Source organism: Macaca nemestrina, chromosome 17, assembly GCF_043159975.1.
Source record: "Macaca nemestrina isolate mMacNem1 chromosome 17, mMacNem.hap1, whole genome shotgun sequence".
Lineage (NCBI taxonomy): Eukaryota > Metazoa > Chordata > Mammalia > Primates > Cercopithecidae > Macaca > Macaca nemestrina.
Window position 1 is genome coordinate 68,536,896 of NC_092141.1, and position 25,783 is coordinate 68,562,678.

At 52.1% G+C, this 25,783-nt stretch overlaps 4 protein-coding genes across 10 annotated transcripts in view; 2 read left to right on the forward strand and 2 right to left on the reverse strand.

Annotated features, from left to right (window-relative positions):
* The window catches only part of LOC105468889 (elongation factor Tu GTP binding domain containing 2), a 43,168-nt gene extending 36,263 nt beyond the window's left edge, over positions 1–6,905 (reverse strand). The window contains exons 1-3 of one of the 4 annotated variants that reach the window (XM_071083271.1): positions 6,748–6,868; positions 4,221–4,338; positions 2,124–2,232 (exon numbers count right to left, since the gene is read on the reverse strand). In XM_071083271.1, coding sequence (XP_070939372.1) covers positions 2,124–2,228 — 105 coding nt within the window. In that variant the 5' untranslated portion in view covers positions 2,229–2,232; positions 4,221–4,338; positions 6,748–6,868. Of the gene's footprint in view, positions 1–2,123; positions 2,233–4,220; positions 4,339–6,351 lie in introns of all 4 variants that reach the window. The other 3 variants (XM_011719373.3, XM_011719381.3, XM_071083272.1) reach the window with 3 other exon arrangements.
* A 188-nt stretch (positions 6,906–7,093) lies between these two features.
* Positions 7,094–10,769, forward strand: DNAAF19 (dynein axonemal assembly factor 19). Of its 3 annotated transcripts, XM_011719368.3 has the most exons (5): positions 7,104–7,225; positions 8,092–8,285; positions 8,481–8,626; positions 9,001–9,133; positions 9,847–10,769. In XM_011719368.3, the coding sequence occupies exons 3-5, from the start codon at positions 8,484–8,486 to the stop codon at positions 10,297–10,299; spliced, it is 729 nt and encodes a 242-aa protein (XP_011717670.2). In that variant the 5' UTR covers positions 7,104–7,225; positions 8,092–8,285; positions 8,481–8,483; the 3' UTR covers positions 10,300–10,769. The 3 variants fall into 3 exon arrangements, with proteins under 3 accessions (XP_011717657.2, XP_011717664.2, XP_011717670.2); XM_011719355.3 differs by lacking the exon at positions 8,092–8,285 and having other exon boundaries at positions 7,094–7,241; XM_011719362.3 differs by lacking the exon at positions 8,092–8,285 and having other exon boundaries at positions 7,094–7,225.
* Positions 10,770–10,912: 143 nt separating this feature from the next.
* Positions 10,913–12,573, forward strand: LOC105468866 (family with sequence similarity 187 member A). Its single transcript, XM_011719346.2, has one exon. It carries the CDS (start codon positions 11,305–11,307, stop codon positions 12,547–12,549), a length of 1,245 nt encoding a protein of 414 aa, XP_011717648.2. The 5' UTR covers positions 10,913–11,304; the 3' UTR covers positions 12,550–12,573.
* Positions 12,574–13,120: 547 nt separating this feature from the next.
* Positions 13,121–23,736, reverse strand: GFA (glial fibrillary acidic protein). Of its 2 annotated transcripts, XM_011719296.3 has the most exons (10): positions 23,251–23,736; positions 22,241–22,301; positions 21,941–22,036; positions 21,307–21,468; positions 19,447–19,572; positions 19,013–19,233; positions 18,395–18,438; positions 17,919–18,038; positions 15,556–15,641; positions 13,121–14,879 (listed from the first exon to the last, which is right to left on the reverse strand). In XM_011719296.3, the coding sequence occupies exons 1-10, from the start codon at positions 23,709–23,711 to the stop codon at positions 14,838–14,840; spliced, it is 1,419 nt and encodes a 472-aa protein (XP_011717598.2). In that variant the 5' UTR covers positions 23,712–23,736; the 3' UTR covers positions 13,121–14,837. The 2 variants fall into 2 exon arrangements, with proteins under 2 accessions (XP_011717598.2, XP_011717608.2); XM_011719306.3 differs by lacking the exon at positions 17,919–18,038.
* Between the last annotated feature and the right edge of the window lie 2,047 nt (positions 23,737–25,783).

Genomic DNA, 25,783 nt, shown 5'->3' on the forward strand with positions numbered 1-25,783 from the left:
CTGGGAACTGACCTTGGGATTTAGCAAGGCAGAGGTCACTAGTGACCTTGACAAGAGCAGTCTGTGGAATGGGAGAGGCAAAAGGATGGAAGTGGGTTTGAAGGAAAATGGGAGGAGAGGATCTGGGACAGCAACTATGAACAACTCATTTGAGATGTGCTGCACTGCAAAGCAGGGAAAATCTGGAGGTAAATGAAGAGGGATATGGGGTCAAGAGAGAGTTTTAGGATGAAATGACATTTTTTCTGTGTATGCTGATGGGGATGAACTGGTAGACAGGGAAAACTGATGGCACAGGAGAGAGAGGGCAGAACTGCCAAAGGTCTTGAGAGGTGAGAAGGGATGGGATTAGTTTCTAGTAGACAGAAGCATGAACAAATAATTCATAAGAATGGAAGGGAAGGCATCGTATATGAGTACAGGTGTAGGCAGGTGGGTAGAGGGACTGCTGGGTGCTTGTTTTCCTTCACACAAATTACAGCATGCCAACCTCTTCCTTAAGAACACAAAACCCTCCAGTGGTAAGACTGGCTACCTCCTACCACCTTACACTCTACTTCTACTAAAGTGGCCTAAGATTACATTAGCTCTTTTGGCAGCCACATATATCTTACTGGTGGTGGCTCCAAAATAGCTATCAAGCCAGTTTTCTACTACCCCATACTGCTGAATATATTATGAATCTAACTGCAGGATTTTATATAATCATTTCTGACTGCCTGTAATTACCTCTACCGAGTCTACAGTAGCTCAACAAGTCTAAAATAAAACTAAACCAATATTCTTTTATCATTGTTTTTTAAAATTTTTAATTTTTTTTATTTTTTTGAGATGGAGTTTCACTGCAATCTCTACCTCCTGGGTTCAAGAGATTCTCCTGCCTTAGGCTCCGGAGTAGCTGGGGCTACAGGTGCATGCCACCATGCCCAGCTAATTTTTGTGTGTGTTTTTTTTTTTTTTTTTTTTTTGAGACGGAGTCTCGCTCTGTCTCCCAGGCTGGACTGCAGTGGCCGGATCTCAGCTCACTGCAAGCTCCGCCTCCTGGGTTCACGCCATTCTCCTGCCTCAGCCTCCCGAGTAGCTGGGACTACAGGCGCCCGCCACCTCGCTCGGCTGGTTTTTTGTATTTTTTAGTAGAGATGGGGTTTCACCGTGTTAGCCAGGATGGTCTCGATCTCTTGACCTCGTGATCCACCCGTCTCGGCCTCCCAAAGTGCTGGGATTACAGGCTTGAGCCACCGCACCCGGCCAATTTTTGTATTTTTAATAGAGATGGGGTTTCATCATGTTGGCCAGACTGGTCTCAAACTCTTGACCTCAGGTCATCCGCCCACCTCAGCCTCCCAAAGTGCTGGGATTACAGACATGAGCCAATGCGCCCAGTCTTAGAATGGACATCTTTCTTTCCTGTCTCCATTACCAAAATCTATGCATCTCTGTTATATACCTCAATATAATTAAAAAAAAATAAATCTGTCCAGGCGCGGTGGCTCACACCTGTAATCCCAATACTTTGGGAGGCCAAGGCATGTGGATTGCTTGAAGTCAGGAGTTCAAGACCAGCCTGGACAACATAGTGAAACCCCGTCTCTACTAAAAATACAAAAAACATTAGCCAGGCATGGTGGCACACACCTGTAATCCCAGCTACTTAGGAGGCGGAGGCATGAGAATCGCTTGGATCTGGGAGGCAGAGGCTGCAGTGAGCCAAGATGGTGCCACTGTGCTCCTGCCTGGGCAACAGGGTGAGGCTGTCTCAAAAAAAAAAAAAAAAAGAGAGAGAGAAAAAAGAAAAGAGGGGGCTGGGCATGGTAGCTCATGCCTGTAATCCCAGCACTTTGGGAGGCCAAGGCGGGTGGATTCTTGAGCTCAGGAGTTCGAGACCAGCCTGGGCAACATTTTGTCTCTATGAAAAATAAAAAAAATTAGCTGGGCATGGTGATGCATGCCTGTAGTCCCAGTTATTTGGGAGGCCAAGATGGGAGAATCACTTAAGCCCAGGAGGTGGAGGTTGCAGTGAGCTGAGATTGCGCCACTGCACTCAAGCCTGGCAACAGAGTGAGACCTTGTCTTAAATAAAAATAAGTAAGAGCGAGACGAAAAGAGCAATATATTTGCTTTACCTCATCAAGATCTTTGGTCTCTCTACCCAATTCATCGTCATCTTCATCAGAATCAAGCTCTGGTCCAATATAATTCCCAAACTCATCATATAAGTCGGTGTCCATGATGCTAAAATTCAAGGAAAGGAGTTAGATTCTGGCAAAGTAATCATGGCCTCCATGTGGTGGCCCCACCTACCTAGTCTTATAGTTGGCCATACCCCTTTCAGAACATGCCTCCTCCCAGTGACATCAATCTACTGAAGGCTCCTCCCAAAGACCAGTACTTTACCCAAGTCTCTGCCCTACTTGTCTCTATTTATGTAGTCTTCCCTCCACTTTTTTTTTTTTTTTTGGTTTCAAGCAGAGTTTAATAGGCAAGAAGGAAAGAAGACAGAAGGAAGAAGCTCCCCACTACAGAGATGGGGCGGGGTGCTCCAAAGCCAAAAGAGGAGGTCCCCTTCCTCCACTTCTTTAATACCAAATTTAATTTTAAAATAACTCAATGTCAAAAAGTGGCAAGAATAGTACAAACAACTTACTTTTTCCTAAATTATTTGAAAGTGAGCTGTTGACACAGTGGCTCATCACCTCCTAATACTTTAGTGTAAGGGTGTGCAAACTCTGGCCTGTGGCCAAATCTGGCCTCTCCAGCTGTTTCTGCGTGGCCCTCTAGCTAAGAATGCTTTTCAACATTTTTAAATTGTCAAAAGAAAAATATTTCACAATACATGAAAATTAATTATAAGGAATTCAAATGTCTGTGTCTACTTAAAAAATTTCATTGGGAGGCCTGGCGCAGTGGCTCACACCTGTAATCCCAGCACTTTGGGAGGCCAAGGCGGGCAGATCACCTGAGGTCAGGAGTTTGAGACCAGCCTGGTCAACATGGCAAAACCCTGTCTCTACTAAAAATACAAAAATTAGCTAGGTATGGTGGCATATGCCTGTAATCCCAGCTACTCAGGAGGCTGATGTAGGAGAATCCCTTGAACCCAGGGGGTGGACGTTGCAGTGAGCTGAGGTGGCACCACTGCACTCCAGCCTGGGAGACAAAACGAGACTCCATCTCAAAAAAAAAAAAAAAAAAAAAAAAAAGGTTCACTGGAAAACAGCCATGCATATTCATTTACATCATCTACAGTTGCCTTTACACTGTAATAGCAGAGTTGAGTAGTTGGGACTGAAACCATATGGCTCACAAAGCCTAAAATACTATCCAGTCCTTAACAGAAAAAGTTTGCCAACCTCTCCCTCACCTTGTGTGATTCCTACAAACAGGAACATTCTTCTACATAACCACAACACAACCATCAAAATCAGAAAATTAATATTCACACATTACTACCACCTAATTTACAGATCCCATTCAAGTTTCACAGAGTTCCAATATGTTTCACAGATTGTTCCAATAATATCTTACACGCCCAAGGATCCAATCCAGGATCATGTTTGCATTTGGTTGTCATGTCTTTAGTCTCTTTGGATTTACAATCTTCAGTCTTTCCTTCCAAGGACTGTCGTGACATCCTTAAGGATGTCCCTTGATTTGAGGTTGTCTGATGTTACCTTATGATAATATTCAGGTTATGTGTTTTAGGCAGGAATATCATAGAAGTGATGCTGTGAGAACATGTGAGAACTGTGGTTCTCAAAGCATTTCCTATCAGGTGATACATGATTTCAATTCGCCTCATTGGTGGTAACGTTAACTTTGATCACTTCATTAAGGTGATGTTTGCCAGGCCTCTCTATTGTAAAGTTACTCATTTTCCCTTTGTAAGTAAGTAGTGTTTTGTGGGTTTTTTCCACTTCAATTATTGAAATTCTATTCAAAGAAACAGTTCAAATGCCACCACCTCCTTCAAGCTTTCCTAGCTCCTCAATTTCTCATTCCCCTATCCTACTAGAGCTTTTTGCACCTTTATCAGTGTTTAATTTTGTCTTAAATAGTAGTTAACTGGCTGGGTGCAGTGGCTCACACCTGTAATTCCAGCACTTTGGGAGGGCAAGGTGGGCAGATCACAAGGTCAGGAGATCGACACCATCCTGGCTAACACAGTGAAACCCCATCTCTACTAAAAATACAAAAAATTAGCCAGGTGTGGTGGCACGCACCTGTAGTCCCAGCTACTCAGGAGGCTGAGGCAGGAGAATCACCTGAATCCAGGAGGCAGAGGTTGCAGTGAGCTGAGATTGCACCACTGCACTTTAGCCTGGGCGACGGAGCAAAACTCTGTCTCAAAATAAATAAATAAATAAATAAACAAATAGTAGTTAACTGTACTAATTACCATCACCAACTATAGTTTATAAGCAATAAATAACAGACTAGAGCATCAGGGCTCTGGAGTTGGAAGACTTAGATTCAAATTCTAACTTTGCCACTAACAACTATGTAACTTCAGGTAAGTTGCTTCATCTCTCCAAACCTGATTCTTATTCCTCAACTGGAAAATGGAATGAATAATCCTCACTGAATAAATGTTTATGAGGATTACAAAAAACACCCTGTGTAAAGAATTTACCAGAGTCCCAGGCTCAATAAACAGCTAGCATTATTTTTTGCCATCCTTGATCATGAGAACCCTGTGTTCCATGCATCTGCTTCTTCCCTTCACTTCTTTTATGATACTAAATTTAATTTTAAAATAATACCAAAAAGTGGCAAGAACAGTACAAATAACTTTCTTTTCCCCAAATATTTGACAGTAAGCTGCTGACACAATGCCTCTTCAGCTCCTACTACTTTAGGGCAAGAATTCACAAACTCTGACCTGTGGCCAAATCTGGCCCCTCCACCTGTTTTTGCATGGTCCTCCAGCTAAGAATGCATTTTACTTTTTTATTTTTTTGAGACAGAGTCCCACTCTGTTGCCCAGGCTGGAGTGCAGTGGCACCATCTTGACTCACTGCAACCTCCACCTCACAGGTTCAAGCGATTCTCCTGCCTCAACCTCCCAAGTAGCTGGGATTACAGGCACCCACCACCTCAGTTGGCTAATTTTTGTATTTTTAGTAGAGATGGGGTTTCACCACATTGGCCAGGCTAGTTTCGAATTCCTGACCTCAGGTGATTCGCCCGCCTCGGCCTCCCAAAGTGCTGAGATTACAGCTGTGAGCCACCGCACCCAGCTGCATTTTACATTTTTAAATAGTTGAGAAAAAAGTACCAATGCTAACACAGTCAACAGCCAAGACAGCACCTTGCATAAGTAGAAACTGGATAAATGTTAACTGAATGGGATGTTTAATTTTAAGATGCTGATATTTCTTGGATTAGACTGATACCTCCACCTCCCTCAATGCCATCTGCTGGGTGCTGAATGTAGAGAGAGAATCGGAGCTCCAAGGACCAATAACTAAATGTAAATTATTATGGAAACTTTGACATGCATACAGATTCTTTTTACTTCCAAAAAGCTATTATCGCATTTATGCTTATCTCATTCTCCCAAGACCCCAGTCAAGTGCTTGAAGAAATTATTTATCTATTTATTTTATATATATTTTTTGAGACAGAGTTTTGCTCTTGTTGCCCAGGCTGGAGTACAACGGGACGATCTTGGTTCACTGCAACCTCCGCCTCCTGGGTTCAAGATATTCTCCTGCCTCAGACTCCCGAGTAGCTGGGACTACAGGCGTGCACCACTACGCCCGGCTAATTTTTTTGTATTTTTAGTAGAGAGGGGGTTTCACCATTTTGGCCTCGAACTCCTGACCTCGGGTGATCCGCCCGAGTCTACCTCCCAAAGTGCTAGGATTACAGGCGTGAGCCACCGCGCCTGGCCGATTGAAAAAAATGTTATATAAAGCTGTTCATGGAACAAGCCAAGTTCAGTTCTGCCTCAGGGCCACTGCACTTGCCATTCTCTTGGTCCAAAACGCTCTTCCCTTTGATATTTTCACCTTGTCCCTTTATTTCAATCAAGTCTCCACTAAAATGTCACCTTCTCTGTCACTCTAAAAAGTCCCCCATACATACTCTCCAACTTCCCACTTTCACTGTTTTATTGTTATTCACAAATGTTATACATTTATCACTAGCTGACTTCTATCTAGTTGTTTACCGTTCATTTCCCCAACTACAGTTTAAGCAAGGGCTTGTTTTGTTTACTTAGAACAGTGCCTAGCGTAGACTAAGCCCTCAATAAGTATTTATCGAACTAATGAGTGACTCTAACATGGTACAGAGAATATAGCTGATTTGCCCACAGTTACACAAAACTAGCGACTCATGGTAACAAACCTCACTGCTGCTTCCCGCTACAATGCAGGCGCTCAAAGGGAACGTCGGAGGGAACTTGGCAGAGAACGGCTGAAGGCGGCACAGATGGAAAAGGGAATGAGCGACGGGACTGGACAGTTAGAGCAACACTCCTTCCTAGGGATACGATTTTACGGACTGAGGCTATAGAGGCAGCCCCGAAATCGAGGTGTGTGCGTGCGTGCGCGCTTCGAAAGCTTTGGGGAGGCACGCGGAGGAGAGGATCATCCATTATTTTTTCCGCTCCAGGCCTCAATTTACCCATCCGTAAAGCAAAAGGGGCAGATAGCATATAAGGCCTCTTCCAGATCTGACGCTCTTTAATTTCCTATCCCACCTGGAGCAACCATTCCTTGCCGCTAACCCGCTTCAACTTACCTCCCGCCTGCTCAGCTAAGAGTTCTGAGGCCGCCGCCGGAGAACGCGCTTCCGCCCCACGCCAAAGAAACGTCTGCGCCCGCCGCCAGGAAGGACCCCACAGACGCCGCTGTCGCCTTTCTGCCCGGGAGGACAACCCTCCGCCTGAGGACCAGTTCCGAGGTATGCCCTCGCGGAGACAGGAACTGGCAAGGCGGAGTAGCCGGTCCCCAAGACGAGTAGCCCAAGACGTGGGCTGCTCCAAAGAGGGTGAGACCTGAGGATGAACGAATCTGATCAGGCGCCTCGGGACTACCCTGAAATGGGGGGGGGGCCTTCCGGCAGATCACGTGGCCAGGCTGTTAGCGCAGTTGCTGGGCAACCACAGCTGCGGGAGTGGTCTGCGCGGGGCTGCTCTCATGTTGACTTATCAGGGGATCTCCAAAGAAAACAAGGGGACCAAGGACGGGGCTGCTGGGGTGAAGGTCCAGGAGGCTGAGTAAGGGGACAGAAGGGTTAGTAAATGCCTGGGGAGGGCTGAGAACTGGACACTTGAGTTCGGTTACTGGCCAGCCCAGCCCCTTCTTGGCGTTCAGATTCCCCACGTTGGGGTAGGGTGGCTGTGGGATTGGTTGGGGACCTCCTGCTTCCTTGCGCTAGGGCTGTTGGTGATGACCCCGCCACAAAAGCTAACTCAACTCACTAGGAGTTTGCAGTTCAGAGAGGTCCCACAACAAGTAAATGCCAGAGCCACGACTAGAACCCACGTAGAGAATCTCTCTGCAGGTGGCTCACGCCTGTAATCCCAGCACTTTGGGAGGCCGAGGCGCGCGGATCACTTGAGGTCGGGAGTTCGAGACCAGCCTGGCCAACATGATGAAACCCCGTCTCTCCTAAAAATACAAAAATTAGGCGGGCGTGGTGGTGCACGCCTGTAGTCCCAGCTCCTCGGGAGGCTGAGGCACGAAAATTGCTTGAACTCCGGAGGCAGAGGTTGCAATGAGCCGAGATCATGCCACTGCACTCCAGCCTGGGTAACAGAGCAAGACCCTGTCTAAAAAAAAGAAAAGAATATCTCTGTAGAAATCAGTCAGCCTCAGATACGCAGAAGCTACAGAAGTACAGTGGTAGAACTAAAGACATTGCCCAGGTACCTAGGGACCTCTGTTCCAGCCCTGGGCTGGACAGAGGGATTTGGGATCGGGTCATTGAGCTCCTTCCTCTGCCCCTTCTGCTTGATTTCCTGCTCAGTCATTGCGTGTGGTTTGGGTGAAAGTCTCCTTCTTCACTAAAGACATTCAATGAAGAATGAAACTTTATCCCTGAGCTCAAAGGTACCTAACAAGAGTTCTGCTTTTGTGTGAGGTCCCCTGTTGAAACGACTTGCTGTAGAACAATCCTATGGGGGAAGAGTGAAGAAACTGAATTCTGAGATCCAAATGCCTCCTCGACTGAAGCACCAAAATTAAAAGTATTTTTAGAGGCACAGAGCAAAATTAAGACAGAACTCCAAATTGAAAGTCAGGACTCTGTATTCTATTTTCAGCGACAAGTCTTGTGTAAGTCCTCACTGTGAAATTCAACTTGTCTGTATAAAATAGAAAACCAGATTTTTGTAACACCTCCCAGTGTGAGTGACATAATGTCCAGAGTGCTTTGGGGTCATTTGTGTTCTGGAGCATAATCCAATAACCCTCTTTCCCCTGATATTGACCGTCCACTGACGTGTATTCCCTTTGCCTTCCCGGGCACAGGCCATGGAAAGGAATGACATTATCGACTTCAACGCTTTGGAGAAAGAGCTGCAGGCTGCACTCACTGCTGATGAGAAGTACAAACGGGAGAATGCTGCCAAGTTACGGGCAGTGGAACAGAGGGTGGCTTCCTATGAGGAGTTCAGGTTGGCTCACTGCCATTTTTCTCAGGCCCTCCTGTTAATGGTGGACTATAGTAGTTAACCCTGAAAGCAAACCATTCTGGGCCCCACCCTCTACTATTTGATCTTATGCAATTTCCTTAACTTCTCTGAGTCTCAATTATTTATCTATAAAACAGTAACTGTTATAATTAAATGAGTTCTTGCACATAAGACTGAGCAAGTGTCTGATAACATGTGAAGTGCTTGAAAGCAGTCACCTATCGCTGTGGTTATTGTTATTATTATGGCTGTATTGGTCTGTAACAGGTTCATCCTATACCATGCAAAGTCTAGCTGCCTCACGCCCACAGACACAGCATTAAGTCCATTGCTTAGTTTCTGTCCTTTGCCCACAGGGGTATTGTCCTTGCATCACATCTGAAGCCACTGGAGCGGAAGGATAAGATGGGAGGAAAGAGAACTGTGCCCTGGAACTGTCACACTATTCAGGGAAGGACCTTCCAGGATGTGGCCACTGAAATCTCCCCGGTAGGTGAGGCCCTGCCTCTTTAGTCCAGCAGGATTCTCTGCCCTAAAGCTTCAATCCTGTTTTTTCGTTTTGTTTTGTTTTGTTTTGTTTTGTTTTAACCACACATACATTGTCTTTATTTGTCATGTTAAACCTACAGATAGGTTTCTGCCTCCAGTCCCAGAAAGAAAAACAAACAGCAGATGGCGAAGCTGAGTTGAACTGGGCAGAACGAGTCAGAAAGTTGGGCTAGGAAGCTCCACTTCCCTTAGACCTTTGACTTTCATTCTCAGATCAGATTTGGGTTGCTCTGCCTCTGGGTTGTATGGTGTCTAGTGTAATGATCCTATGGCAGTGTTGAGAGAGAGACCCCGACATTCAGATCCTTGAGTTCCTTTCTCTCTTCCTGAGATTTCCAATCAACCCATCCACACGACTTACAGTTAACCTCAACTTACTCTTGAAGGCCAGAGCTATGTCTCCATTCTTGAATAGGAAAAGTCCAGTATAAATGAGAATCTCAAATCATGGCGTGGATTCCTTGGGGGCCCTCCCTGTCTCATCCCCAGCTTCCTCATCTGAAAATGAGGCCCCCAAGGACCACAGCCTTCCCAGTGCTCAGAGAGTAGTAAGATGAAGAGAGTAAGATGAAGACCGACAGGTTCTCCTCACTGTCACTGTCGCAGAGCAGCTGGAAGAGCTCCTGACTCCCTTTCCTTCCTTTGTGATTCAGGAGAAAACCCCCCTCCAGCCCGAGACCTCTGCTGACTTCTACCGTAATTGGCGACGACACTTGCTAAGTGGGCCAGAGCGCTACCAGACTCTACTGCAGCTTGGGGGTCCAAAGCTGGGCCGCCTCTTCCAGACAGATGTGGGGTTTGGACTTCTCGGGGAGCTCCTGGTGGCACTGGCTGATCACGTGGGGCCGGCTGACCGGGCAGGGGTGCTGGGGATCCTACGCAGCCTGGCGAGCACTGGGCGCTTCACACTGAACCTGAGCCTGCTGAGCCAGGCAGAGAGAGAGAGCTGCAAGGGCTTGTTTCAGAAGCTGCAAGCCATGGGCGTCCCCAGATCCATGAAGGAGGGGCTCAGCTGGGAGGAGCAGGGTCTGGAGGAACAGTCTGGTGGGCTCCAGGAGGAGGAGAGGCTCCTGCAGGAGCTGCTGGAGCTGTACCAGGTTGACTGATGGGACAAGCTACTCTCAGAGGTCCCGGTGGTCACTGGAGGCAGTTTTTTGGTTGTTGTCTTGGGGGTTCTGCAGGACCATAATAAGAAATCCACACTTAGTTCCCTTCTCAACTTGGAATTTTCAGAGCAAAAATAGGAATCAAGTCTTCCCCACTTCTCCAGTCCCTCAGTGTCTCGCTATTTTGAACTTTGTGTATCCACGGGACAGTCAAGAACTCAGGAAGTTGAAAGCAGTTTTTCCCTACCCTTACAGTCTGCCAAGTCTCTAGCCCACTGGCCTTGAGAGATGAGAGTGTGCCCAACCAAATGCTGGCTATACCAGTTACAGCCTCCACTCAGAAAAAGAAAAAAGCAAAATCTTTATGGTAAACAAACACTGATCTCCACAGCTCTTAACAAGAATGTTTATAGCCCCAAACCAATGAATGGACATGTAATCAACAAATGATCAAATGCTACCTCATTTGAGGTGTTGAATTTTCCCCTAGAGACTCAGTTCTTGTGCAGGTTGGGCCTGGGAAAGTCCCAAGCCATCAGCTCAGGTCCAGCCAGCCTCCTGAATGGCCAGATATGCAGGAGAGCGGGTTTCCTCCATTTCCCGGATTGGTGAAAGGGAAGACTTTTCCACCAGGCTGGCAGGGCAGGGCCTGGAGCACTGAGGCAGAGATTTCCCTGCCTGAGCACCTTGGCCCCTTCTCATTCCGGTTTCCTTTGACCCATTCTTGGGTGAGTGCCAATGTTCTAGAAAGGGGAGTGAAGGCCAGGTTCTAGAATGGCTTTCCCCCAAGATCGGGTCTGGAATGTTAGAAGGGCATCTTGTACATCCACTGGGCATAAATCGCCTTGCATTTGGCAACTTCCTCTGCAGGTTGTTGCTGCTTTTCCTGGCTGCATAATCCTTTCCTCATCCAGAGGCCTCAGCTCATCAGTGCTTTCTGGGAGCCCTATGAGCCTTTAATGCCGTGGTTTTGCCCTGCCCCTCTGACCCCTCACTCCTTCAGGCATGCACCTGGCCCTCACCGCTGTGCTCCTGTGGGCATGGGGGGGTCTCCAGGCCTTTGAAATTGTAGAGAAGGAAAACATTTTTCAGAAGACCCCCTGCCCTGCTTTCCTGATGTTTGAAAATGCAGCCTACCTGGCCGACATGAGCTTTGAGCTTCCCTGTCACTGCAAACCCGAAGAGGTGCCAGCTGTAGTCTGGTTCTACCAAAAGCACCTAGGTAGCAGCCACACCAAAGTGCTGACGGACTTCGATGGGCGGGTGCTGACGGAGGCAGCCCAGGTACGTGTGGGCAGCGACATGCTGGCCCGCTTCAGCATCCGCATGTTCAGCCTGTTGGTTTTCAGGGCTCAGCCTGAGGACTCGGGCCTGTACTTCTGCGGCACCCGCAAGGGGGACTACTTTTACGCCTACGATGTGGACATCCAGAACAGTGAGGGAATGGTGGCCACTTTCCAGGACGAGGGCCAGGAGCCCTTTGCAGATGAATACTATGGGCACCTCCACGTCTTCACCACCTTCTGGGAATGGACCCCCTGTGACCGCTGCGGGGTGCGTGGGGAGCAGTGGCGCATCGGCCTCTGCTACCTGCAGAGCCCAGACCTCTCCCCACGCTACCTCAAGGCGGTGCCCGATGTGGTGTCCTGTGGCTCAAGGGCTGTGCCAAGGAAGCTGCAGACCAAGGCCAGGGACCACACCCCTGAGCTGCTGGTTCGGAGCTGCATAGTACCCTGTGAGAAGACAAAGACCATCCGGGAGGGTGTGCTGGCCATCGTTAACTATGTGTCCAAAGTGGGCAGCCGGCCCTGGGTGCCCCAGGTACCCATTCAGTTCCACCAGCAGAGACTGGGCCATGGACTCATCATCTCCTGTCCCGGGGCCCGGCCAGAGCATGCCGTGGCCTGGGACAAAGACCGCCAGCACCTCTACCGCACACAGTACCTGAAGGGTGTCAACAGGTCCATGAGGGTGTTCATTGACCACGGCAACCAGCTCCACATCCGCTTCACCCAGCTGGATGACCGGGGCATCTACTATTGCTGGAGGCAGGGTGTGCGAGTTGCTGGCTTCCGGCTGGGTGTGACATCTCGTGGGCGCTACCCAGCCTCATTGTCGGATCCCGAGACTCGCTCGGCTGTGGAGCTCACCCTGATAGGCTACCTGTTCATCACGGCAGTCTTCGTCGCCATTCACCTCTGTCGTTGCTGCTGTTACTTATTTCAGTGTTGTCCCAACTTCTCCCCTTAGGTTCTCTCTTTCCCCAGCTCTGAAGACCAGTTGTCCTTCAATGTGTTTGTTAAATGACACCAGATGTCTCTGGGTGGGTACCTTGGGGTGGGACGTGTGGTAGGAACATGCGGACAAATCTGTTAGTTATAGCCTGCTCCCCATTTTCATGGGCAGGTCTGGGGCCTGATCTGAGAAGTGGAGAGGCTTGAGGCTGGTGGGAGATTGGGGACTGAGGTCAGGATGGAAGTAGTTAGGGTACACGTGTTTCCTGACTTCACACTTAGGTCAGAGAAGGAAGGCGTGAACTCAGATTTATCCAGTGGTAAACACTGAGCAGTGTTGAATCGTGTTTGAGCTGCTTTACTTTCTTGCCTCTGAGGATTGTACTGGTTGAGTTGCAGGTAGCAGGGAAAGGAAGGAGGAAGAGAGTGGAGGGAGCTGCTGTATGTCCTCTTTGGCTGCGGGTGGGATTTGGTGAGGGCATGGGCTCCAGAGATGATCAGTAATAGGAAGTGAGTTGGTCTTGTCAAAGTTTACATCTTGGCCCCAGTCCCACCCTCTCATAAACAGATCCGAGTCCACTCTGGGGAAGGGCGCAGCATGTGTCTTTATTTTTCCTCAGCGACTAAAGGCAGCAGCAGTGCCCTGAAGATTAGCAGCAGCAGCAGCAGCAGGTGGCAGGAAGGAGTGGAGGGAAAGGACACCAAGTCTTGGGGAGGGGGAAGGACCCTTCTTCAGCCTTAGAGGGGAGAGGAGAACCCTGAAGTGGGCCCTCCCAGTCCCATTTCTGGGCACAGATCCCACCAGTCTGCTTACCAGTCTGCCCAGTTAAAAAGCAGAGTGGGTGCACTGGGGTGGACATGTCAGCCCTGAGCACCCGGCCTCCAGGCTGCAGGAATATGAACCAGTGTCTTCATTTTGCTCGTGCTTGTTTTACAAATTGTAAAATATGGCACTACCTAAAATACTGGGTACATTTTGTGTGTGAGTAAGAAGGGACCGCAAGAGGCCCTTGGCTTAGGGAAAAGCAGCCGCTCGCTATGGGGTGGAGAGGGTCAGACGTGTGGCAGTGGCTTACTGGGGTCAAGAAGCAGCAGTCCCAGGGGCTCAGAGGCTGGGGTGGCCTGGGATGACACAGCAAGGAAGAGGCCTTTAGAACTGGAACAAAGTCATGCCCTGCCCCCATGGATACATCCCCTTTCTCTCCTTTTTCAGCATCTTCAAGAGGATAAGTCACTTCCTTAATTCCCACAACCCAGAGGCCAAGTGCAACTGGTCACCCACAACCCCTACTTGGATGCCTAGCGCCATCCCAATTGCCTCCTCCACCATCTCTACCAGCATCCCTTCCAGTCTGCACGGGGCAGTCCTCCTGGGCTTGACCTCTCTGTACCCACCACTGGGGACCAGGCAGCCCCCCTGTATCCCTCCCAGCACCCCATCCCTCTCCACGTACACGACAGATCCCCCAAGTGCTGAGAATCAAGCTCCCACCTGCCCACAGCACGCCCACAGACAGGGTCCCTGGATGGCAGCTCAGGTGGACTGAGACACTTGAGTCATCACTCAGGAGGTCCCTCTGGGATCTGGGCAGGTGACTGCCCCATGTGGCAGGACATCCCCACCCATCTTAGACTGATCAGGGTCAGTCTAGAAGAGCAACCCTCTGAGCTGGGCATGGTGGCTCGAGCCTGTAATCCCAGCTACACAGGAGGCTGAGGTGGGAAGACTGCTTGAGCCCAGGAGTTCAAGGTCAGCCTGGGCAGCATAGGAGACCTCGCCTCATAAAAACCAAAAAACAAAACAAGCCTCTGGCCAGAGATACCTTGTCTGTGGGGCCTTCCCTTTCCTGTCTGAGTCTCAGTTTTCCTCCAGCAGCCTGAGGAAACTCAAAGGCACAGTTCCCAGATACCCTGAGAGAACCTCCAGCTCTGGCAACAGTTTCCATAACAACAGGTATCAGGGATGTGGAGGGCGATGTAGTAGGTCCCCCCCCACCCTCCTCCCCTTCTCTCCTTCCTCCTCATTCTAACCCAAGCTGCTGGCTATGCCCCTCCAGACTGCCCCTTGGGGGTGAGTTTCTTGTTAGTTGGAGTTGCTGGGTGCTGGGTGGGTGCCGTCTGGCAGGCCTAATACTGACGGAGCCTAGGGCAGCAAGCTGGCCTAGGGATAGAGGAGGGAGGGGAGCAGCTGGGGTGGCGGGGAGCTCAGGTGTGGGGAAATGCACCAGCAGAGGCGGAGCAACTATCCTGCTTCTGCTCGGGCTCCTCATGAGATGGGGCAGAGGCCACCAGGTGGGTCCTGCCTCACATCACATCCTTGTGCTCCTGCTTGGACTCCTTAATGACCTGCAGGGGACAGGGAACATGCACAGTGCAACAGTTAGGAGTTCACGCAGACCCCAGGTCCACCACCATGAAGCTGTGTAACCTTGGGCAAGTCCCCCGCTTCCCAGGTCTTTCTTTTCTTGACAGTAACCACAGCTGCCTTGCGTGGTGGTCAGAGTGGGTGGTGAGATAACACTGGGAAAGCATTTAGCATCGTGCCTGGCACGTAGTAAGCTGCTGCAGTAAGATGAGCTCCCACTGTGGTTGAAGTGGCCTGGGGGATACGCCAAATCCCCTCTTCCCATTCCCCTGGTAGTTTCCTTTTACTAAGCTGGAAATGGAAAGCCGTCCCCATCTCCAACTGTCTCCGCTAGAGTTGGAAGTGAAAGCTGCTAACCTTAATTCTCTTTTTATCCCTGGCAAGCCAGGCCCCCGGGTTTGAGGGTGAGAAAGAGACAGCGTGTGTTGGGACCCAATCTAGTGGCTTTCGTACCAAGGCTGCCCTTAGAACAGCCTATGGAGGGACTGAGGAAACGGAATTACATTCAGGTTCCTTGCTCTCCTCCAGAATTCCTTGGGGGGCTCCTGGGAGTTACTGGGGACCTTCTATGTGCCAGTCCCAGGCTTTCCTCCACGGCCTGGCCTTGAAAATCCCTGGGGCCAGCCAGAGCCTGACTGGGCCTGAATCCCTCTGTACCTCTCCATCCCGCATCTCCACGGTCTTCACCACGATGTTCCTCTTGAGGTGGCCTTCTGACACAGACTTGGTGTCCAGGCTGGTTTCTGCAGATGTGAGGAGAAGAGGCCTCTCATGGACTTTCAGGGCGTGAGTCATCCTCTCCCATGCCCAGCTTCCCCATCGCACCCCCCCCATCATGAGTATGAGAACCTATGCAACTGGGCAGAGAGAGCCTAGGCTCTTCCAAACGGGCTGGAGAGCCCCCAAATCCCAATAGTGCTGCTGCCCAAGTCCTGGCTGCTCTGTCCAGTTTGAGTCCTGGCTGCTCTGTCTTCTGGCCTGGCTTCATTTCAGCCCCTCTGCAAGCCCTGGCCTGGCACCTGGGTTTCTGAAAATCCAGCACGGCATCGAGGAAGGACATACAGGCTTTGAAATCAGGAGACCAGGCGGGGCGTGGTGGCTCACGCCTGTAATGCCAGCACTTTGGGAGGCCAAGACGGATGGATCACCTGAGGCCAGGAGTCTGAGACTACCCTGGCCAACATGGTGAAACCTCTACTAAAAATACAAAAAATAGGCCAGGCATGGTAGCTCACACCTGTAATCCCAGCACTTTGGGAAACCTAGGCAGGTGGATCGCCTGAGGTCAGGAGTTCGAGACCAGCCTGACCAATATGGTGAAACCCTGTCTCTACTAAAAATACAAAAATTAGCCGGGTATAGTGACGGGTGCCTGTAGTTCCAGCTACTCAGGAGGCTGACACAGGAGAATCACTTGAACCTGGGAGGCGGAGGTTGCAGTGAGCTGAGATCACACCACTGCACTCCAGTCTGAGCAACAGAGTAAGACTCTGTTTCAAAAAAAAAAGAAGAAGAAAAGAAAAAAGAAAGAAAGAAAGAAAAATTATCCCGGTGTGGTGGCTCACACCTGTAATCCCCACTACTCAGGAGATTGAGGCCCAAGAATTGCTTGAACCTGGGAGGTGGAGGTTGCAGTGAGTCAAGATTGCACCACTGTACTCCAGCCTGGGTGACAGAGGGATGCTCTGTGGAAGGAAGGAAGGGGAGGGGAGGGGAGGGAAGGAATCAGGAGACCAGAGCTCAAGAAGTCCCAACTTGGCCGGGCGCGGTGGCTCAAGCCTGTAATCCCAGCACTTTGGGAGGCCGAGACAGGTGGATCACGAGGTCAGGAGATCGAGACCATCCTGGCTAACACAGTGAAACCCCGTCTCTACTAAAAAATACAAAAAAAAACTAGCCAGGCGAGGTGGCGGGCGCCTATAGTCCCAGCTACTCGGGAGGCTGAGGCAGGAGAATGGTGTAAACCCGGGAAGCAGAGCTTGCAGTGAACTGAGATTCAGCCACTGCACTCTAGCCTGGGCGACAGAGTGAGACTCCATCTCAAAAAGAAAAAAAAAAAAAAAAGAAGTCCCAACTTAGCCACCAACCAGCCACATGACTCTGGGCAAGTTAATTGACCTCTCCCAGCCTCAGGTTCCTCATCTGTAAAATAAGGATGATGGGGCCTACTTCTGTAGGTGGGAGAGAGGAGACAATTAACTAAAATAAAGGCTGTTAAACATATGGCACATATTAGCGCTCAATACACATAGGTCCCTTTCCTGTCCCCTTTCCTCTTTCCTACTTCTCTCTGCCACTTATCTGTACCTTAGTGACCTGCGACTATCTGGGATTTGGCAGTGTTACCTCTACTAGTCAGCCTGGTTAACCTTTCTGATGCTGAATTAAGCCCTGGGTCATGCATATCTAGTGGTCCTAAATATTCTAGCCCAGAAGAAAAGGAATTTTGTTCTTTAGCTAAGAATCATTTGAGGGCCACATGCAAGTAAAAAGTAATTTAGCTCTTCCCCCCGCCTCAGAGGGAAAAATATAACATGTCACATTCACTAATATTTAACATTAAGAGCAGGGAACATAAAACTGTATTCACTGCAAGAGCAGCGGTCCTGAGGGAAAAATCCTCTGGACTGAGTCAGCACTGAGCTGAGCCATGGAGCCTCAGGGATGAAAGAATAAAGCAGAGAGCCTGGCCCTCAGGCACAGCGAGACCCAAGGGGCCCTCCCAGTGACGGGAAGAGGTGAGACAGAGGCTGCTGCTTGCTCAGAGGCCCTGGAGCAGCTCAGCTGCGCACCCAAGGACTCACCACCTTTACCACTAACCAGCTCTGTCGGTTTAATGTAAATTACTCTGTACCGCGTCCTGGCCTGGGCACTGCGGTTCCTGGGAAAATGTTGCAGTCCAGGCCCTTTAGGGGAACCCTGGGAGGAGGGAGCTCAGTAGGATTAGGAGGATGAGGTGCGTTAGGCTCACTCCCTGTCAAGCTGGGCAAAGCGCCGTGTCTGAGAGGCAGGCAGCTAACCGCGAGCTGGCGGTGCTCCATTTACAATCTGGTGAGCCTGTATTGGTATAACTCGTATTGTGAGGCTTTTGAGATGTCTTGTGACCTTGTGATTTTCCCCGTCTTTGGTGCTTTTGCCCCCTGTAGTGACAAGCAGTTAAAAAAACAAAAACAGAAAACACTCAGAAGGGCAGTGCTTGCTCAGGGATCTGCAGACAGGGCAGATGTCGAGATCTCACCCAGTTCTGCTGTGGAATGGGGTGCAGGGAGGGGAAGAGGGACCCAGGGCCTAGCAGGACAGGGGCAGCGGCAAGCCTCGCCTAGAAGTACCCTGGGATGATAGGCTCTGGCTAGGAGCGCTGCAGTGTCACGAAGGCCCCCAGGGAGAGCGTGGATCCCTTTGCCCTGGTCCTCAGTCCCAGTCCGGAGCAACCTACAGGCCCTGGAGGAGGGGGCAGGACTCCAGTGCCCTTCCCACGAGACCCTGCTCTACTGACCTCGGATCTGCAGGTTGGAGAAGGTCTGCACAGGAATGGTGATCCTGAAAGAAAGCAGAGGGAAAGGGCTGCCCAGGCTGCCTGGGACACCCCTAGGCTGGGTCTTGGTCCAGGGCCATCATGACAACTTAAACACCCTTTTCGTTGCCAGGAAAGTCTAACTCCATCTCCTAGCTTTCCCCAGCAGCCAACATGATATCTGGAATTCCAAAAGCCTGCAAGGGGCTTGAGTGTTATCTGGGAGGGGCGCACGTCTATCTGAAGGAAGATGGAAGAGGGAGGAGAAAGTGGTGAAAAACGTTCCAAGGAGGCAGAAGAAATGGGTGAGGTGCGGAGTCCAATCTTGGCTGGGAGGATGGGGAGTAAGCCTCTTAGTTTGGAGGGTGACCCAAGTCCTTGGCCTTGAGGCCTATTCAATATTGGTTGAATCCATCCATCCATTCATTCATCAAACATCTAGTGACTGCCTGCTGTGTGTGAGGCAGGCACTGTGCTGGGCATTGAGGTGGGAAGGGATCTGGACACAAGGCTGAAAAAGACTCAGTCTCTGAAGGGGGCAAGGGGAGCTCTACGGAGAGGCCACAGGGAGACGTCCCCAGGGCTGTGATCAGGGCTCACCGGTTCTCCTCGCCCTCCAGCAGCTTCCTGTAGGTGGCGATCTCGATGTCCAGGGCCAGCTTGACGTTGAGCAGCTCCTGGTACTCCTGCAAGTGGCGGGCCATCTCGTCCTTGAGGCTCTGCCCCTCTTCCTCCAGCCGCGCCAGCGCCTCTTGGTAACTGGCCGCCTCCCGCGCGTGGCGCTCCTCCTGCTCGCGCATCTGCCTCTCCAGGGACTCGTTCTGTGGGATGGAGCAGGCCAGTCCCGCGGAGCCCCACCCGACTTGGCGAGGCTTCCAGGCCCCGCCCCCGGCCCCAGGCCCCTCCTCTAGCCCGGGAGTAACGTTCGGGCCCCGCCCTCGACCCGGGTCCTCGCCCCGGTCCTTCTCCCCTGGCATCTCCTGGGGTGGCCGTCCCCGCTCCGCCTGTCCCCGTCCTGCCCTGGCCGCGCTCACCGTGCCTCGCAGAGACTCCAGGTCGCAGGTCAAGGACTGCAACTGGCGCCGGTAGTCGTTGGCCTCGTGCTTGGCCTGGCGGAGCAGCTCCGCGTTGCGGGCAGCAGCGTCTGTCAGGTCTGCAAACTAGATGGGGAGAGGGGCCATAGACTGAGGGCGGCCTGGGGCCGCGGGGCTGCGGGTGGAGGACACATATAGGGGACTGTGTGGGCCCATGGGCAGGCACAGGCTCTGGAAAATCAGGGAGGTGACCAGCACCCCAGTCAACCCCAGGACGTTGGCCCTGGCTGGGACTTTTCCCAACAACTGTGACCCATGGATGCGGGCAAGGTAGCGGCTGCCAGACCTCAGCACTTAGCACAACACTTGGTCAGCAAGCGAATGAATGAATAGTGCCACAGAATCCAGAACCTTCCACACTGACAGCTGTATCTGTGGGACCGAACGCTGTCGTCTGCCACAGTGGACAGTGGGTTTCGGCGAGCGAAGCCCTGGGTGTTTTTTTGTTTTTTTTTTTTGAGACGGAGTCTCCTCTTGTAGTCCAGGTTGGAGTGCAGTGGCACAATTTCGGGTCACTGCAACCTCTGTCTCCCAGGTTCAAGCAATTCTTCTGCCCCAGCCTCCCAAGTAGCTGGGATTACACAGGTGTGTGCCTCCGCGCCCGGCTAATTTTGTTTTGTTTTGTTTTTTCTTTTTTTTTTTTTTTTGAGACCGAGTCTCGCTCTGTCTCCCAGGCTGGAGTGCGGTGGCGCGATCTCCACTCCACTCACTCCACTCCACTCACTCCACTCACAGCTCCGCCTCCCGAGTTCACGCCATTCTCCTGCCTCAGCCTCCCGTGTGGCTGGGACTACAGGCGCCCGCCACCGCGCCCGGCTAATTTTTGTATTTTTAGTAGAGACAGGGTTTCACCATATCAGCCAGGCTAGTCTTGAACTGCTGACCTCAGGTGATCCGCCTGCCTCGGCCTCCCAAAGTGCTGGGATTACAGGTGTGAGCCACCATGCCTGGCCTCACCCTGGGTTCTAATAGCCCTTTCTCCCCCCACTGCAGGGAGGTCCTCCCAGCTCCATTGGGCCTTCACCCTGCTCAGACGCCAGTGGCTTCTACTACTTACACTCCTCAGCTAGGTGCGCTGGCTAGGCCAGCATCTTCGGGCTCTGCCTCTCTGTGCTTTTCTGACTCCAGGCTCTGTCCTCCACCAGAAATGGCCCTCCCTTCTTCTCTTCCTGTCCACAGCCTGCCTGTCCTGCCTAGCCCAAATGCCCCACCTACAGCGTCTTACCTGGCTCCCACACTACATATAAGCTCCGAGCTGTGGTGTTCTCTACCGGCACTATGTTTGGGTGCACGTCAACATCACACCTTCCAGCTCAGACACCTCTCTGTGTCCTGAGGGGGTGCCTGGCATACGGTAGAGGCTCAGTAACCCAAAACAGACTGGCAGAGGCATGGAATGCAGGCTCCCAAGTGAGATGGGCTAGAGTTGGAAATCCAACTCTACCACTTAGGAGCTGTGTGACTTTGAGCAAATTAGTTAACCTCTCTGGACTTCAGCTCTCTCATCTGTCAAAGAACAGCACCTACTTCATAGTGAGGTAATGCATGAAAAGCACAGAGCTTAGCACAGAACAGTATCAGCTACTACTACTAATAGCAATAGTAGCAGTAATAATAACGGGCACTTTTGAAAGCAGTAGTGCCTGTGTGGCCCTGGGCAAGTCATCTCACTTCTCTGGTGAAGGTCAGTCACCTGGAGAGGATATTCTCCCAGCTTCTTCCACCCTCCTTCCCCCATTCTCTTGTATGGAGCAAGAAGGGCTGCCTAGAGGAGGCAGGCTGGCCCACAGGCAGGGCTACCTTGGAACGGTACCACTCCTCAGCTTCATGCATGTTGCTGGACGCCATTGCCTCATACTGCGTGCGGATCTCTTTCAGGGCTGCGGTGAGGTCTGGCTTGGCCACGTCCAGCTCCACATGGACCTGCTGTCGGGCCAGCTGCTCCTGGAGTTCCCGAACCTCCTGGCCAGGGTGAGAGAAGGGGTACCAGGCCTCAGGGTACAGGCCACAGCTGCAGTTCCTCACAGCATCGTGTCCCCTTCTTCCTGCCCTTCGGCCAGGGGTTAGAATGTTCTCTCATCTCTTTCTGTCTCCCTTACTGCCTTTCTCTGTGTCTTTCATTTCCTGTCTCTACCTGCCAATCTCTGTTTCTCTCCTCTCTCTGAGTGTGTCTCTCAGAGACTGCAAGGGGCTTGAGTGTTATCTGGGAGGGGCGCATGTCTATCTGAAGGCAGATGGAAGAGGGAGGGCAAAGTGGTGACAAAAGTTCCAAGGAGGCAGAAGAGATGGGGAAGGTGAGGAGTCCAATCTTGACTGGGAGGATGGGGAGTAAGCCTGTTAAGCCTTGGACACAGGACAGCCTCTCTGTCTCTGTCTCTCCCTCTCTCAGTTGCAGTCTCTGTGTTGAGCTTTTCTTCCTCTGCCCTGGCCTCACCTCCTCGTGGATCTTCCTCAAGAACCGGATCTCCTCCTCCAGTGACTCAATCTTCCTCTCCAGATCCAGACGGGCCAGGGTGGCTTCATCTGCTTCCTGGAGTGGCAGGAGGGGTAAGGAGTAGAGGGCCACTCGGGCCCCAGGCTCCTCCTCCCCATTGCTCAGCCTTGCCTTACCCCTCCTTCTGGGTCAGTGGGGAGCAGCACATTGCTCTGGAGGGCTGAGCTTGGGGGCTGTGTTTGGGTGAGTGGCCATGAACCCTTGCCTCCCTCCCCTGCCCCTCCCCTCCACCTCCCTGACCTGTCTATAGGCAGCCAGGTTGTTCTCGGCTTCCAGCCTCAGGTTGGTTTCATCCTGGAGCCTGGAGTGGGGGGACACATTCCTGGGTCCAGGCTCTTCTGAGGACATTGGCTACCTGCCTCAATCTCCCTGGAGGCAGCTGTCACAGAGACCACCCCCACCCAGGACCAGTAGAGCAGCAGGAGGAGTAAGGGTTGGGGGGCCTTAGACAGAGGTCTTGTCTGGAGGATGAGCAGATGTGGGCTTTTGCCTTAACTCATTACTAAGGTGCCTTATCAGGGTTGGCGCACCTGCTTCTCCTCACACAGGCGCATGCACCAGCGTACACACACTGCTGCACACACACACACACACACACACGTCCTCCTGCACTTGAAGGCACACACGCATGTCCTGTCAGCTCAGCGAAGCGCCATGCCCCTGGGGATTCCTCTGATCCCAGGTAACCACCTTTTGAAATGAATTTTATTATGAGCTCCGCTTCACAGCTGTGCAAGTCAAAGTGACTTGACGGAGGTCACAAGCTGGTGGCAGGCAGTCACCTGTGCGCTGCACCCAGGCTTGCCTGCTCTTTCCCTCACTTCCTTTACCCCAGAATCCAATCTCCCTCATGGACACCAACCTTCTCTGCTTCCAACTCCTCCTTTATATGGACCCAGGCTCACAATAGGTGAGCTCGCTGCCCACAGTCACAAAGCCCAGCCATGAATGAAACGCAAGGGCCCAGCTGCTGGGGGCCCAGCCGCTCCTGCACTGCTTTCCCCAGTGGGGAGGTGCTGAGGGGACCCTGGCTCCCTGGCAGAAGGCATGTGGGAATCAGATCCCTGGGGTCCTGGGCCTGTTTCTGGTCCCTGCCATCATGTTGGGGTGCAAGGATAGTGCCCCATCAAGAGGTAGGGAGACCCAGGGAGCAGGGAGGCTCAGCCCTTGCCTGAGACTTCTCGGGCACTCTCTCTCGGGGGTTCAGCCCCCTCTGCTCACAAGGCCCCCTTTCCCCATCCCCTCCTCACTTCTGCCTCACGGTGCCCAGGTCCTGTGCCAGATTGTCCCTCTCGACCTCCAGCCGGGCACTGTTGGCGGTGAGTTGATCGAGCCGCAGTCGCAGCTCTCGCAGCTCAGCCTGGTAGACGTCGGCCAGCTTGGTGGGCTCCTTGGCCCGCAGCTGGTTCAGCTCAGCAGCCAGCGCCTTGTTTTGCTGTTCCAGGAAGCGAACCTTCTCGATGTAGCTGGCAAAGCGGTCATTGAGCTCCATCATCTCTGCCCGCTCACTGGCCCGGGTCTCCTTGAAGCCAGCATTGAGTGCTCCGGCCAGGGAGAAGTCCACCCGGGTCGGGAGTGGAGGGGGCATTCGAGCCAGGGAGAGGCGGGTGCCAGGACCCAGACGGCGGCCAGGAGCCAGGCCCCCCACCATCATCTCTCCCGAAGAGACGTAGGAGCGGCGAGCAGCGGAGGTGATGCGTCTCCTCTCCATCCTACCCTGGCTCTGCTCGCTCCTGGGATGCGAGGGCTTTATGAAGGAGTGGGCTGGACTGGCGATGCCCGGCTGCCCCTGGCAACGCCCCCTGGCATAGCCTGAGGGGGTGGGGTTGGGCCGCAGCCCAGCTATGGGGAGAGCTCCCCTCACCCCATTGAGGTAACTGTGCCCAGAGGCAGAGCTTCCTGGGCACGCCAGCTCCTGCATGAGGCAGGTGGTGCCTGGAGCCAGACCATGGGTCTGGGGCTGTGACCACTGAAGCAAGAGGACCCTCTCTCTAGGAAGGTGGGTCAAGAAGGGGTTGGTTGGACCGTGATGAATACTTACAATCGTTATGCATCAATTAAAAAGGAAGAAAAGGGCTGGGTGGGGTGGCTCATGCTTGTAATCCAAGCACTTTGGGAGGCTGAGGCTGGAGGATTGCTTGAGCCCAGTAGGTTGAGGCTGCAGTGAGCTGTGTTTGCGCCATTCCAGCCTGGGCAACAGAGAGAGACCCTGTCTCAAGAGGAAAAAAAGAAAAAAAAGGAAGGAAGGGCTGTACCAGATGACCTCTGACCTGCTTTCCAACTTTTTGATTTCATAACCCAGGCCTTCTTTCACTCAGCTGTAAGTACCTGCAAGATGCTGGGAATTTGGCGAAGAACAAACCTGTTCAGTACCCTCAAGGGGTGCCTATATCATCATTTCCTACTAGGCCCCATTCCCAGGACTCCTGGAGTCCTCCCCTCGAACACAGATGTCCCATATTCCTGCTCTCTGCCCATTCATTCCCTGGAGTTCTGGGGCTGGGGGCTGGGATTGGACACCAGCCCTTTGTCTAAGCATCAATCATGGCCTGTATGTGGCAGTGGAGGTCCTTATAGAGCAAGAGGGGGCTGGCACTCTCTTGCCCTATCAGGACTTTAGCCCCTGGGTCTGTCCCTCCGGGTCACTCCTTCCTTGCCTGGCCTCCCTGTGCCTCTTTCCCAGAGCCCAGGCCTTGACAGCTCCACAAAGCAGTTACGCATGAGCTGGCTGTGCTGGCTTGAGTCTTTATCCCTCCGTCTCCCACTGGAGATTTATTTCCTCGAGTTCCCACACATCAGCCTGGGGAGATGGGAAGGACCTCTGGGGATGGATAGGTTTGGAAACGCAGGAGCCACTGGGCCCAACTGGGAGCCTGAGACCTGGGCCCTGTTGTCCCTGGAGACTTCAGGTCCATCTACGCCCTCTACTCTGGTCCCACAGGGTCAGAACCCTGCCCAGTCCCCTCACCCATTTGTGTACTTGGACTTCTGGGAAGCAGACAGCCCTCCTCTTCCCGCCTGCCACCCACTGTCCATGCCTGGGCCTCCCCTGATCCCCTTTCCCGGGCACTTGCTGAATAGAGCCTTGTTCTCCACCGCCAGTGGCGCCACACAGCAAGGGCAGCCCCTAGGGGGCTGTGCTGCTTTTATCCCAAGATGCCAGGCTGTCAGGCTGGGGTGCAATGCAAGCCCCCTGCTCAATGGGCTTCTCGGAAGGCATTTGAGGGGGACTGGGGTGCGGCGGGAAGCAGGCAGTGTGCCCACCCCGACCATTGTGTCTGTGCCAAGGTGAGTCATTCACTGGGCATGAAGAGGAGGCCCTGGGGGGCCGCCAGCCCAGCACTGCCAGGTTTGCTTGCAGACAAGGCCTGGCTGTCTGCCTCCTCCCCAGCTCACAGAGCCAGCTCAGGCTCCCAAGCCTGTGAGAGCAATGTCCCCTACTCCATACCAGGATATTACCAGGATATGTTCTTTTTTTTTTTTTTTTTGTCTTTTGAGACAGGGTCTCACTGTCACCCTGGCTGGAGTGCAGTGGTACAACCACGACTCACTGCAGCCTCAACCTCCCAGCCTCAAGCGATCCTCCCACCTCAGCCTCCTGAATAGCTGGGACTACAGATGTGCATCACCATACCTGGCTAATTTTTTAACTTTTTTTGCAGAGATAGGGTCTTGCCATGTCACCCAGGCTGGTTTAGAACTTTTGGGCTTAAGCGATCCTCCCACATCAGCCTCCCAAAGTGCTGGGATTACAGTTGTGCGCCACTGTGCCCAACCTAGGGT